The sequence below is a fragment of the Papilio polytes genome, unplaced genomic scaffold (genome assembly GCF_000836215.1).
Source record: "Papilio polytes unplaced genomic scaffold, Ppol_1.0 DF821956.1, whole genome shotgun sequence".
In the NCBI taxonomy this organism is placed as follows: domain Eukaryota; kingdom Metazoa; phylum Arthropoda; class Insecta; order Lepidoptera; family Papilionidae; genus Papilio; species Papilio polytes.
Window position 1 is genome coordinate 848105 of NW_013527248.1, and position 15846 is coordinate 863950.

General features: G+C 34.1%; 1 protein-coding gene across 1 annotated transcript in view; it reads right to left on the reverse strand.

The window, feature by feature from the left end:
- Positions 1-239: 239 nt before the first annotated feature.
- LOC106107579 (5-hydroxytryptamine receptor) overlaps positions 240-15846 on the reverse strand; it is a 31043-nt gene continuing 15436 nt past the window's right edge. The window contains exons 2-6 of the mRNA XM_013288463.1: positions 5164-5231; positions 3719-3904; positions 2820-2953; positions 1932-2041; positions 240-1164 (exon numbers count right to left, since the gene is read on the reverse strand). Of these exons, the coding sequence (XP_013143917.1) occupies positions 240-1164; positions 1932-2041; positions 2820-2953; positions 3719-3904; positions 5164-5206 (1398 nt within the window). The 5' untranslated portion in view covers positions 5207-5231. The remainder of the gene's footprint in view (positions 1165-1931; positions 2042-2819; positions 2954-3718; positions 3905-5163; positions 5232-15846) is intronic.

The window sequence follows — 15846 nt, forward strand, 5'->3', positions numbered from 1 at the left end:
GGACTCGCGCGCCACGCCGCCGCGACAATAAATTCTATTACGCGTAAAAAAACAATCGTCAACATTCTATCATAAATCTTTTACATTATTTACAAATCCGACTAAACTGTATTTACACTAACGACTAAAGTTAAGTATGTATAACATACAGAAAGCGTTAAATTATTTTACAAGGAAGAGAGTAACAATGTCCATTAAAGAGCACAAGCTCAGTTATATACATAATAAACGTACTTCTGTTAGAATTTTTTATTACGAGCACGCCTGTGAGTGCCGAAGAGAATCCGCGCGAACGCCTGTCGGAAATCGGGGCTGAATATCGTGTAGATGACCGGATTAAGGGTAGAGTTGAAGTATCCGAGCCACAAGAAAAAACTAGCTAAGTAATCACTTATCACACAAGACTGGCATATAGGCATCACTAATGCCATAATGAAGAATGGCAGCCAGCAGAAGACGAAAGCTCCTGTGATGATTGCAAGCGTCTTCGCAGCTTTCCGCTCTCTTTTAGCTTCGAGGGACTCTTTCTTCTCCCTTTGAGATAAAGCAGGAACAATAGCTCTTTCGGGTTTCGAACCATTCGTTACTGTCGTAGAGGAAGACTTTTCTGGTGATACAGTTGAGGGAACTTTCTCGTTAATAGTAAATGCTGTCGTCCGAGGTTCTTCGTCCAACGTGTCTACTGTTGAAGTGCTTTGACCTTCTGTTAGTAGCAGCGCGGCCGCTATAGTCTCTGCTCGAGTACGTTGGTTGCATTTCTTGAGATTCAAAAAGCGCTTCTTTACAAATCGTCTGTCCCTCGCCGACTGCACTGGTCGGCCGGAGGGCGTAGCACCGTCAGCGGACGTCGGCCTGGGCGGTGGCGGTTCCCTCCTCCTTCTGATTCGTCTTCTAGCTGTTTGAAAGATCTTCCAGTATAGTATGAGGATAACAGCTAACGGTACGTAGAACGTAGAACACGTTGCGAAGATCTGGTATGCGAGGTCTTGGCTGACAAGACATTTTTGTTGCTGTGTAATCCTGGCGAGGTAGTCAGGGTCCTTCCAGCCCAGCTGTGGGGCGAGGGAGACTACGAGTGCGGCAGCCCATACGAGAAAGATCATAGTGAAGATTCTCTTTTCGTTTCTAATGTGGATGTAATCCACATCAGTTACTGCCCAATACCTAGAAAAATAGAAAATTAATAACACAATTGGCTACGAAAAAGTAATAAAAATAAATCAGTTTAAAATTCTACATCAACATTAACAAGTTACCTTGCAAAATGTTTCGTCTGAACCATTTCACAGAATGTAGTACATTTTACTTAAAGATGTTTAATTGATAAACCTGGTTCTTAGTATTAACATGAATGTAAATCAATTTGCAATCGAAACATAGTCGGCACTTCAGCGTAAACAGTGTTTACGTGCTTAAGCTAAGTAAACATGATTCATGTAAGCGTTGCAACTTAGTAGGTTAATATTGTCAAAGGTTCTTCAAGCAAATATGGTAATGTTTTGATATGATTTACTATGAGAAAGTGGTAAAGGAGGAGGAAAATTATTTTTTTTTATATTATAAGGTAGCAAACGAGCAAGCGACCAACTGAATCTGCCAAAATTGTGAAGCGACCACTGCCCATAGACATTCGCGATAGCAGATTAATAATAAGATAATCGACGTAGGAGAAGACGCACATAAAGAGAAAATGTCCTCCTCCTATGCGTTTCCTCCACCGTCAAATCTACGTTCCCTTTCCATCCTATTCTTATGAGAAAAAGGATGGGAAGGAAAAGGTACTATAGTTCCCACTTCATGCCTGTCTTCCGTGTTGTCGTGGTATTACATCGGGCGATCTGACCCATTCTTGCAAAGATGTTAAAGCGGGCTCTACCACTGTTAGTTTGAGATGTTATGCCATAAAGTAGGGGTTACTATTTGTATCTTACCTATCAGTAGCTATGGCGACTAGATGGAGTATTGAAGCGGAACTACAAAGGACATCGCTGGATGTCCACATATCACATAGTTCAGGACCTAGGATCCAACCCTGGCTGACCTGATGGAAAAATCAATTTAGATGAAGAATTAAATTTACAATTGTATTTCAGTTATTAAATAATTGAATTATTTGCTTTGTTGTAAAATATAACAGTAAAGTCAATTATTTCAAATCCAATTACAATACAGTTTCTATTGAAATGTTTACTCACACTCCAGTATCGCTAAGTGGTGGCATATTTGATGTGAATAGCGAATTATTCCATTGCTATTCATCAACGTTACACAATTATTGATATTATTTTAATTGCCGCTTGGCAATATACTATGCTAATATTAGTTTACTGAGTTGGGTAATAAATAAAGGAAAATCTTATTTTAGGAGACCATCAGTATTATTAATAATAAGAAGTACGGAAACTTCCTGATCAATGTATGATTTTTGTAAGCCTCTTGAGAGTAAAATAGACGCAATTTCATGCAATTATATTTGTGCTATTAAAAAGAAATTTTCTAAGAAAATCCCTTCCATGTATTTTTTTAAATTACAAGTTTTCGATCAACAAACATATTTCTTAAACAAGTTTTTGAAAAAGAAAATACTGTGCTTATTTCGCAGGTATCAAGGCATTTAAAAATATGTGACACACCTTTGATTAAACTATAGCACAATTGTTGTGCGACTGTCGATTGTTTCGCAGCCAATTCAACTGCTTAGTTGTACAACTAAAAATCGAGTAGTGTGCGCACCTGCATATAAGCTCATAGGAATCAAAGCGGGACTAAACAGTTGTGCGATAGTTTAGTTTCATGTGTGTGCACGCTCTAATTGTAACCTCGTATACAGCTCCAAGAGGCATGACGAGACATGCCACCATCAAGTCGGCGACAGCGAGCGAGGCGACCAGGTAATTGGCGACATTCTGAAGGTTTCTCTCTATTATTATTGCTGCTATCACGAACACATTACCTGCAACACAAGTTGTTATATATACTACTGTATAGGTATAATCATCTTTTGTTTTCTCAGATATTTTAAAGAATTGTTCCATAATTTTATAAATAAACCGTGAACATCAAGAAAGTAGAGATCAAGCCAAATTAGATTTAGCGTTTATCCTCCACGGTTAAACGCTCAATCCAATTTGTTCGTAGAATACATTAAGTAGGACGAAGAAATTTACGTTTGTTCCTAATAAATGCTTGAAATCTCCTCAGCTAACAATAACGACTTGACCTCACCGTGGGAGATTTCTCACTCGACTTCGTTGAGTATTCACTTAACTAAGCCACTCAAGTTTGCGGTTCAGATACTGAGGTTTATCGATTTTCTAGTTTGAATTAACTTGGAAATTCAATGGTTTAGTTTGTTTAGTGAATCACTGAATACGTAATAAAACGGCAGAAATTAAAAAGAGATTTTGTTTTGGATGTTTAAAAAGATAGATGTTAATAACTTTATGATGAATAATATGTGACAAAGAGAACTTTAGATGGAGGGATACACCGGTAGGCTAGGATATGTATATTCTGCGATATGGCTAAGAATGAAGAGACGACTAAAATAACAAAAAAAGAGACGGAAAACCTGATACACTGTAGGATAATAAATGAGACATTACAAGAAATTAGACTAGACAGATATAAGAACATTATGATCGATTTGAGAGTAAGATTTACTAACTGACATTGGAGATGTGACCACTAAAACAAGTGAACAAAGTTGGTGACTCACCGACAATAGTTGCTAAGATGATGAGCGCGAGCACCACGGATGTGACGGCCATGAGGACGAGCGAGGTGATGTCCGTATCGGTAACGTTACCGCTGGCGCCGCGCGTGTTGTTGCAGCCCCATGATACCGCGTCAGCCCACGAACAGTTACCACTGTACCAGTCCGACGTCGAGTACGTGACGTCATCTAGGAAAAATCAGAATACATAAATGTTACTAGCTATAACTAAGTTGCAAATATAAAGCTAAAATAATACATTTTGATGACAAATTCGAATCAGGATTTGCTGGATAAGTAAATGATACAAATTTACGTAGAACTAAAGTAATTGAGTGAATTTTCTGTATCAGAATATCGAAAGTGAATGTTTAAGCAAACCATTGAATGGCCTATAGAAAGCTCGCTGCCTCTATTCGAGTTCCACGAAGCGACTAAATTGAGATTACGGAGTCGAGGCGGAGTAGTGGGATAAAGAATTTACCTTTACACTTTCTGATATCATCAAGATTTGTTATGTTTCCCACAAAGAGCCGTAGTTTATAGATACGATTTTTTTCATATAACTCTATATCTAAATTGAATTTCTCTACCAAGGATTTTGATCTCGCCTTATCCTTTATATTTCCAACATATAAAAAATTTGTATTTTGTTCAGCCGTTTAGCTACAACTTTCGTATTTATAACATTAGCATGATTTATGAAGTTGTGATCCTTTAGTAAAAAGAAATAAAAAACCATTCTTATTTTATTTATAGATATTTCCGTAATGGTTATATTTCTTTCAGTCAAAGAACCAGTTTTCTGTGTGGCTGTACATTTAACAAACACTAAACAAGGTCAGTGGCGCGATGTCAAAGCCAAAACTGACAAGCTGTTAGTAAACAGCGCGAATGAAACGTCGAATGCAGCAAATTAACCTGTCCAAAGTCGAGCACGGGTAGTTACACAAATATTTAGCAACAAAACTCTCATTAAAAATAACAAGAAAATATCAAAATCCATATTACCATACGAAAGATCAGCACAGCATGTACAGATCTTCTATAGACTTCTATTAGCTAATACACCCTCATCAACTTTCCTTTGTCTCTACGGAGGTTCGGTACAGTACTACTGTTCTGCTTCCATACATTTCTATCAGCAGTCATATCTGACTCTACTTCTATCTGCATATCCTTTTTCGCAAAATCCATCCATAATTTTTTCATTCTTCCCCTACCTTTGTAGCTATCCACATTCCTAACACACCGTTGCACCTCATTCCAGTATTAACTACGTAGTAAACGTAACATTTTTACTAATTTCTACATTAACTATTGGGGTTTGGACGTTAACGTGGCCAGTCATATCTTGTGTTGAGCAAAACGTTTAATCGATGGCGCATAGATTGGTTTAATTTATTTCTTTCTAAGTGCATCTAACTTAAATTTAATTATGTACATACCATTGGTTTCATTGAAGGTGCGCGGGAGTCGGGAATCGTTCATGATAGCACACCTTGTCGCTCGCCCTCTGCGGATACATAGAATTTAATCGTATTGATTCTAATTGAGTTTATTTCTAACATTTTTATATATTCCAATGCGTACAGTTTCATAATTTTTGTTTATACCAAGACGAAATGAGGTTTGATAATTATTTTAAATTTCCACAATGATTGTGCGCACACCTGAAGCTATATCGCACAACTATTTTATCAGTTTTTACTATTACTATTTGATCAGTTTTGATTCCCATGAGGTTATATGGAGGTTGGCACTAGATTTTTAATTGTGCAACTAAACAGTTGAATTGTCTGCGAAACAATTGACAATCGGACAATCTTACTCCAAATTTTGGAATCCATCCATTTTATACTTTAATATCACACGAAGAAGTATATTTGAACAATAGCGGCTAGATTGTATCACTTGGCTTTAAAAAGGTCATAGTGACTAAGTTATTTCTCTTCAAGAAGACATTAACGCTCCAACAGAGAATTTAAAGTCGCACTAATGAGGATCATAAAGTCGCTTCGCCCGCAAGCCATGGAGAAATGCATTTCTCATATATTTCTAGGTCACGTTCTGCTTTGTAGCTTACAACAGTCGTGTCTTCGTTAGTGTGCTTGAAATATCTTTGGTATAAAATAACAATTTATATAGTTTACTTCTCATTTTTGTTAGTTTAGTTAAATTATTGACATGATAATTGTAAATCTTTAGTTTTAAATACAAATGTTTTAATAGAAACAGTTGTATTTTTAGATTTTTGTATGTATTGAAATAATTGAAATACTGGACCGATTTAAAAATTCACTATTTAAAATCTAACTTGTCAGTAACAACTACATTTTTTACTATAGTTTTCATTAAGAGATAACTTAAGAACAAATAATTCCTATCTTTTCTTTACAAAAGTATACGGTTAATATGTTTTAATAAGAAATTAGAAGCTAAAATTAACCTTGTGTAATAAAGAATAAGGTTCTGATTATGTTAAAACTAATATAAATTTACAAACCATATTAAAAACAAAAGCAATTACAGACGCGGACACAGCTCATACAAATGCAACAATAAAAACTCCGAGTAATTCTAGTTTAATTAATACTATGCTTTTGCTTTTTATAGAATTAACTGTTTAGATTTTTACAATAAAAACTGAAAGGAAATTAAATTGTAGTTGTTGTTAAGGGAATTCTTAAATATTTATACAAAAAAGTATGTTTTTTTTCACCTTTTAACGTATTGTCTTATTGAAATTGTTAATTCAGAATTTGTAAAACCTCGCAGACGAGGAAGCGATGCTGCTGATAAACATCCGCAATTTCAGATGACTTGCCTACCTTTAATAGACAGCACAAAAAAGTGTATTTCCTATGCGGACACTCCTTCGTTTAAAGAATTTATCAGATATGAAATAATGAAACCACTAGATGCAACAATTTTAACGCCAACTAACTTGTCATTTGGTGACTTTCATGCACAAAAGAGAAAAAAAATTACGACAGTGCAGATAGAATCTATTATTAAACAATAAGTAATATGTTATATGAATAAACTAAAACAGTAATAAATCTGACTAATTTGATTATAACATTAGTGTTATATTGCATACCATAAAAACTATAATAAAAATAAATCTTCGCTAACGATCGTAATAAAGCTCAGTGCAATGCAAAAAGTGCACAAACCAGACATTTTTAGGTTACTGTCTTTTTTGAACAGTTAACAGTTTTATTATTACTTGTAACATCATACTTCATACTATTATTATAAATGCGAAAGTTCAGATGGATGGATGGATGTTTGTTAGAGTTTGTAACGTTAACCGCTGAACGGATTTCGATGAAATATGGTATAGATGTAGAGGATAGTCTGAAGGAACACATAGGTTACTCACCTTTGTTTTTTTTTAATTACACGCAGACGGAGTCGCGACCGAAAGCTAGTACTATACTAAACTGTACCTGCAAGTAGATTAGGTACTAGCTGTTGCTCGCGACTTCGCCCGGGTGAAATTTAAAAATAAGAAAAAATATAGCCTATGTCATTCACAGATAAGTAACCTTTCTAATGGTGAAAGAATTTTTAAAATCGGCCCAGTAGTTTTTACGTTATTTTAATATATACAAAAATACAAATCTTTCCTCTTTATAATGTTAGTATAGATACCCATACATGACGACATTGATAACGACGACATATTCAGAGGTGGAGGATTAGACCGGCCCTCTCACCAGTACCGGTTTACCGTGTAGCCTAGGACTCTAGTACTAGTCTAGGACTAGTATAGATATAGATTAAGCTTGGTTATTTATTAAAAACTATACAGGTGAAATGTCCTTAATCAACACAACCCCTCGATAGGTAGACAAATCATTTGCAGATGTATGTGGTTGTTTCGGCAGATGGATGTATTTGCAGATGTATGGCGGCCGTTTGCTTGTTTGCCACAATATTATAGACACTACAAAACAGAAATCTTTCAAAGTAAACCCGAGTAAATACATCTTAAATATTTGTTTATCTAATTGCAAAGTAAAAGAGTTTGGCTTTACTTGTGAAGTTAAATAATATTCAAGTAAACATTGATGTTATCAAATTGGTTAGTTAATTCAATTATTTGATGAATAGTTTTTGAAGAGTCATGCTTACGGCGGAGCGTGTAAGTTATTTACACGTCATAATGTACTTGGATCACGCAATACGTTAATTTAGGCGGGAAAATAAAATTTGTTTATGGTATATAGTTTGTGTACAATCATTTGAGTCTGAATTCTTTACAGTTTTGTGTTGTTTTATTATAAGTAGATGTAATTTAATATAATACATTACTGCAACTTAGTTTATATTTTTTTAAATAATAAATCTTGTTTTGACATTTTTAAATTATAATCTGTACTTTTATACAAGGACAATATTTTTTAATCTTACTAATATTAATGAGAAAGTTTAGATGGATGGATGTTTGTTAGAGTTTGTAGCCTAAACAGCTGAACAGATTTCGATGAAATTTGGTATAGATGTATAGGATAGTTTGGAAGAACACATGGGCGACTCATGTTTATTTTTATTCCACGCGAACGGAGTCTCGGGCGAAAGTTGTACATATTTGTACAATTTTTACATAATATTTTTATTTAGTTAACCTTAACAATAAGAACAGACCTAGTGTTTAAAAACAGATTGCCCTGTTTACCAAACGACGGATAATTCCGACCCGAGCTTTGAACAGTCTGCGCAAGTAATTATTTTCAAATTGAGGAAATGAAGAAAACGTTGGCTCGCTCTCTCTTTGATTAGAGCAAAGGGGAACGTACGTTGAGTTCTGTTAAATTGAAACATTGGAACGATTCTTATATCAATCCCCACGCAGTGCCTCGGAAACGTTTCTGGTTTTATTGGATTTTTAGTCTTTGACACCTTAAAGGTAGGAATACACGTTAGTAGACACACTTGCACTTACCATTTGCCGCCATATGTAAACGATAACTGTTATACAATTAGCTTGCAAGATTACTGATTTTGTAACATACGAAAAACAAATGATGTCAAAGGCACGTAGTTTGACACTCATACAATCCTTTATTCAATTCTAATTTTTATTTTATTTTACTGTTCCATTTCACTGGCATGTGTATTCTTGTCCTAAGAGTTATATGAATAACAGATTAAATAAGGCTTGAATTTTTCTTATTCCAACAATATGAGCATCATATCTTACTAATAATGCGAAAGTTTAGATGGATGATTGTTAGAGTTTGTCATTGTAGAACGGATCTCGATGTAAATTGGCATAGTTGTAGAGCATAGTCCGGAAAATAGGCTGGTGCTGCTTTTTTTTAAATCCCAGCAGAAGAAGTCGCCGTAAGTTAGTCGTTGAATATATCAAATAATCGATAAGTATAATAAATTCTACATCAACTTGTACCTTATATATCGTCGATATCAATTCTATTGCCTTGAGAATATCGCCGAGGGTGGCGCTACGAGACAGTACGTTCAGGTGTAGAAGAAATCAATACGTTAGAAAAAGTATGTTACTATGACAAAACTGTGTTCAACTTCACAGACCAGGTTTCGCCCGCGACTCCTTTAAAAATTAAAAATCAAAGCAGTCTGTGTGTTCTTCCAGACAATGTTCTACGTCAAGTCAATTATTTTTTATTTATTTATAAAAAAAAAAGTATATTATAAATAAAATAGAGCACCACCGGCTGCGGAATCCGATGACTCAAACAACCAGTGGTGAGGGCTGCAGAGACAGGAACCTCCTCACTATTCGTGCGATTTCTAAAATAACCGCCTTTTGAATCGGGCCCTTAATCCAACCGTCTAGCGAGAGCTTCTTGAGGTTTTTATTTACTATAATTAATTTATACAAACATCTATACAAATAATAAATTAAATAAGTACCCCTTTATGCAATATAATGAGTACAAATGCAGCGAATCAAATATTTGGGAATAACAACATAAAGCACCTAATGTTGAGTGCAAAATACAACCTCTTTGGCTGACAAGCAGTATTTATACAGCCAAAGAGGTTGCATACTGGCCACCAAGGCAATAATCGTTTGTAAAAGAAAATATAAAAATGAAGAAGTCAAGAATGTGATCGACATCGTTTCGAGTTTTAAGTTTTTGTATATTTTTTTGTGTAAAATCAAGTCAAGTCAAGGGTTACACTTTAGTTTTAATGCTTAGAGTTACAGAAATATTGAGTAGAAAGCTTTTTTTTATTTTTTTTTAAATACATTTAGAAAAGTTTTAAACAGTTATTGGAGCATACTTTTAAGTATAGAATAAAACTTGATTTATTGAAATCCGTTGAACTGTTTAGGCGGAAAACTCTAACAAATATCTAACAATGTAAACTCTCCCATATATCTGATGCATTTGTTTCCAATGTAAACAGTTACATCACTAAATGTAAGAACATGTATTTATTTTCATATAATTCCTTCAAAGTGCTAAATAAAAATGGCTTTTTACTAAGTAAATGTTTTTAAATGCTTTAGAAATGTAAAGATGAACTAAAAACAAGTTTATACAAGCAGCCGCACTGCATTTATCAAGCCACGCTTAAGCACTTAAAATAATTGCCCATAATTGAGTGAAATCAGAGAAATGTTAGAGCTCTTTAAGCGAAATAAACAGTAAATCGTCAGCTGAATTTCGTCTTTGGGTTTTAATGTATTTATTTTTGTTTTAAATCTTTACTACCTTAATGATGCTAAATTGAATAAAAATAAATCTTCGTTGTTTAGTAGGAAAACGTCGAATTATAATATACTTTCTGTAGTTTGCTTAGTCATTTTTAAAACTGGCAATGATAAAACTATCGCACGACTGTTGTGTGATTGTCGATTGTTTTGCAGCCAATTCAACTGTTTAGTTGCACAACTATTTTTTTTTTTATAATATAAGGTGGCAAACGAGCAAGCGGCCACCTGAATTCACCGAAATGGAATGCGACCGCTGCCCATAAACATCCGCAATTGCAGATGCGTTGCCTACCCTTCATTGACGGAGGAGGAGACGCAGATAAAGAGGTCATTTCCCCTTCCTATGCGTCTCCTCCACCGTTAATTCCACTTTTCCTTTCCATCCTTTCCTCTTAAGAAAAGTGTAGAAAGGAAAAGGGACTAATATTAGGACTCCGGCACACTCATCAGACAAAACTCGGAATTATTTCCACTTCATGCCTGTTTTCTGTGTGGTCGTTACACGGAGCGAGCCGGCCCTTTCGTGCAAAGATGTTAAAGCGGGCTCTACCACTGTTTTGTTACCAAATTGAGTTAAGTTCAGAAGTATCAAAGCGAGACTAAACAGTTTTGCGATAGTTTCTCGTGTGCGCACGCTTCTACTAATAATTAAAAAATCTACAAATAGAGTAATCTCAAGTAGGTTGTATATTACAATAAAATTTATCAAATAGTGGAAATAATTGCGTTTAATATGAAAGGAATGCATCTCTATTCCGGGTCACGTTCAATATACAAAAGGATGAGATAATGACAATCTTTTATTGCTTATCTAAAATGAATAGCGCTCGCTGTGGTTGTGTTCTCGAGTTGAGCTGCTATTGATTTTACTCAGATTATTATAATTCCTAGAGTTTGTTGAGTAGGTTTTATTATACTTAATCTTCTATAGAAATACGACATTATCCGACTTTAATATTGTATGATGACCATACATGAATACTGGTGCATTTGATGTTATTTTGGAGAATCAGATTTAGCTGTTGCCATATTCTGTCATCTCATCATTACCAGCTCACTATACGTCCCCACCGAGGGGCTCGGAGCATACCCTAATACGGGATGACTAGGCCATAGTCAACCACACTGGCCAAGTGCGGGTTGGTTGACTTCACACATATCTTTGAATTTCTTCGCCGATATGTGCAGGTTGCATCACGATGTTTTCCTTCACCGTAAGAACGTCGGGTAAATTATGTACATATGAAAATTCGAAAAATCGAAAATCACATTGGTACATGGCGGGATTCGAACCCAAGAACTGTAGATTACAAGTCAAGTGTTCAAACCACTGAGCCACCGACGCTCTCTCTGTCATCTTACTTCTTACTAAGATTATAAATGCGAAAGTTTAGATGGTTGAATTTTTATTAGAGTTTGTAGCCTAAACAGCTCAATCAATCTCGATGAAAAATGGCATAGACGTAGAGGATCGTCTGGTAGAACACATAGGTTACTCACTTTTTTTTTAATTCAACGCGGACGAAGTCGCGGGCAAAAGCTAGTAAATAGGTAATTATAAAAACCTAAAGGAGTTCACAAAGTAAGTGTTACTTACGAATCAATGATCGAAATGTGAAAATGAATGAAACATTGACATCTTTCCGAACAGAATGTAATAAATTTTCTATAACATTTTTTATAAGATTGTGTCCTTCCCCTAGTTGTGCAACATCGGAACAGCTGCGTAGCTCTACCGAAGTTAAAGTTATGAAAAGATTTAAACTTAAGTATCGAGCAGCTGTAACTTCAAGTTTTACACTGCAAAGTTGACGCAAAGCAAACTTGATGTTGCTTAGTTTGTCCTTCAATATGGTAGTATTGAAAGTTGCAATAACAGATATCTTCAAAGAGTATTTACACTGCCAATTATTGTAGATAAAAGAGTGACTTTGAGAGGATTTCGTCATGATTTTTTTCTAATAAAATAAATAAATAAATACCTATAAAAATTGTGACAACCCTAGTTTGTAAACAAATGTCTTTGTCCAACATTTCAATAGACGTCAATTAATTTCGCTTTTTCAATAAAAGCGTCCTTTTGACCCGACACGATTTATTTACAACACAACTCTATTTGTGTTTAATTAATACATATTGCTTATGAAGCTTTCATTAAGTATTGAATGTATCTTTACAATGTTTAATTAAAGTCAATCGGACATTCGATTATTTTAAAATGTCAAACGGGAATATTTTCTTCATTGTTTTTTACATTTGGATTTAAAAGAAACTTTTCCGTATCATTCTCATACATGTTACTATAGACCACTGCATAGAAGTAACTGTATTAAATTCCAGTTTAAAACATTCTCCCTTTTTAGTAAGGAAAAATGTAGGGCAACTTTGTTTTCTAATAGTCTTATTCAAGATATCGTTTCAATCGCAATTAAAGTTTTTTTATTGTTCTATCTTTTGTGCATTCAACAATTCTCAGCGAGCTCACGGCTATGAACAATATCCAATTACTCTTTTTTCCACTAAGTATTAGTTTAATTGCTACAATTTTATCACCAACTTCGTACATCTTTTGTTAATGCCGAAATAAACCATATTATAATATCATTGTCTCTATCTTTTTCATCGAGAATGAAAGAGATGGAAATGGTTCTAATAAGTCCTCTCTGCATTGAATACTGTACATATTATACTATTTATTATAAGTTTTTACAAAAAATACACAATATAGTGGCATTAAATAAAGGCAGTCCTTTTTATATTCTAACGTAAATATAACCATATGTGATAGAAAATTGGAAAGCGTTGCCTAACGTTAGTGAGATCCTGTCGGCGGTTAAATAATGAAAAAGGATCTACGCATAGAAGTGAGATTTCGCGGCGCAACTGCCGAGAAGTTTGAGAAGCGTTAGTGAAATGAAGCCTAGATTTATTGTTTTCAAGATTTTAGGAAATACTAGTAAAGTAATTGAAATAGGTAGGTACTAACGATGTGAATTAAAATAATAAATTAAAATAATGAAAGTGTGCTTGCTTACTAAAACAATTTAATTTACGGTCAAAATTATAGTAAAAATCTCTTTGACTACTTGCTTTCTGCTTTCGTATATAACAAATTCATTTTTCAACTTAATATTTAGCAGGTGTGTGTGTTTGTACAAAAGCAATAAGGCACATAAGTCGGCGGAGAAGGTTGGCACGGACTCAATTCGGCTTCCCATTTCGATACGCTTCAAAAGCCTTAATAACTCGCGTCTCTTTTCCAAGGTTTACTTTTTAATTATGCTCAAGTTCTGCCAAGTTCAAAGACGTGCTTCCTAGCAATTTTTTCATATAGTTTTATAATAAATCGTTTTATGATAAAACTAAAAACTTATTAAGTTATTTAAAATCTGTACGTAGACTACATCTGACAAAACTCTAGTAAACGTGTCGACTGAATTAGGTATTCGGAAATGGAAATAGTAAAGGAGTTTTCCATAGTGTTGTAAATATAAAAAATATTTTAACATATTATTGTGCGTAAAATACACCTTTGGGCTATAGGTTTATTATTATTATCGATAATGTTACCAATATTGACTACCAATATCGTATAGCTGGAAATCACGAAGGGTTTTGTCCGAAAGCCTGATAAAGGCGTCGAACCGATCGACCTTCAGTTGACCTTTCTGCTGCGGTGTGATAAGACATTGGGATCGTCTACTTACCAATGTCATGAACTTCATGATTATACAGGGTGTGTTATTTTGTAGATTCTTTTTTTTTTTATTGTGACGACGAATTGAGACCCCATTTTCTTTTTGAAATTAGTTATAAATATAAGAGATTCCTTTTTTTAATATTTACCGCTGAAAATAAAACGCGTTTGTCTTTACGTTTACGTTCTGGTAATTTTTTAAGATAGGTTTTTAACTTATTTATATAATTAAACCGTAAGTAAGTTACCCAATCAAGTCATGAGTGATCAGTTTATCTTTTGAAAGGTTAAGCCGCAAGTTAATATATCAACAGAGAGCGTGGGTTGTTTGTTTGTTCGTGAAACGTTTAAACTGTTCATTGATTTAACCAAAATTGTAGTTAAAATACTTAAATTCCTAAATTATGTAGAAACCAGCTATTCCCGTGCGACTTCATCCGCATAAAATTATGAAAATTTCATTTTATTGTTTACATTTGTCAAGTTATCAATAGCAAATGCCAAAATGACATGACATGAAAACCTTGGCAATCTTGCTTCCTTGATGTTGGCAGCAACTTATGGTCTCTTTCCCACATAGAGTTTTTATCCAAAATATTTACCCCTAAGTTTAACGGCGTAAAAATATATAGACTAGAGCGTGACGAAAGTGTAGGGCTTTTTATTAAAAAAAGAGGTAATCGAAAATACGATGTGATTGCTGACATCTTAGACAACAAAGAAGTGTGTGTTTACGCTTTATTATATTAAGTATAGATAAAAAAACACTAACACAAATATATACAAACTTCAAGTCAATGGCTAATAAAAAGTATAACAATGCATTTATTTAAACCTTTAAGTGATGAAGGAATACTTTTCTCATTACTTAAGTATTTTTCTTGTATCGTCTTATTACTTAAACGTTAAGTAATCAACTTAAGTAGACGCCCCACGAGAGAATCTAACTGTAGAATTTATTCCGTTTTATATACTTTATAATTTTAAATAAATAAATAATAATTCGTATTGTATTGTAACCGACGTGTGTCTATATGTAGATGTATGAATTTGAAAGATGTGACCTCCACGATTAGAATTCTCAACAATTGAATATAATAGAAAATAAATTTAAGAACCACAATAATTTAAGTTATTTTATGTAAAAAGTTTAAAGGTTTTAATTAAATTTCGGTCTCAATTGTGGGACCTCTGATCTGACCTTGATCGTCTGTGCGATTATTTCGTGTCTAAAATGTTCATTTTCATAACTCTGTTATGTTGTCACCTCTGAATAGGTTTTGTTAAAACTTTGAACGTATTGTGTTATTATGTATTAAATACTATAGCTGTATTTTAAAAGAAATATGTATAAGACAGTCGGTTTTAAATTTCTATCATATGAAATGTTATAAAATATATTTATTGATATCTTCGTCAAAGTGACAGAGTTTAGCCATTTTAATAAAATATCTTAAACAACATTTTCCAAGTTATTTTTGTTTTATTTCATTATTTCGGTTATAATGGAAAAGGACTGTATGTGGACAGTTTTATTATGAGAAATTTTAAAGATATAACAACTATTTTTTTTTTATAACATAAGTTGGCAAACGAGCAAGCGGCCACCTGAATCCGCCAAAATGGGGCAGCGACCGCTGCCCATAGACATCCGCAATCGCAGATGCGTCGCCTACCCTTATCCAACAGAGGAGGAGACGCACATGAAGAGAATATCTC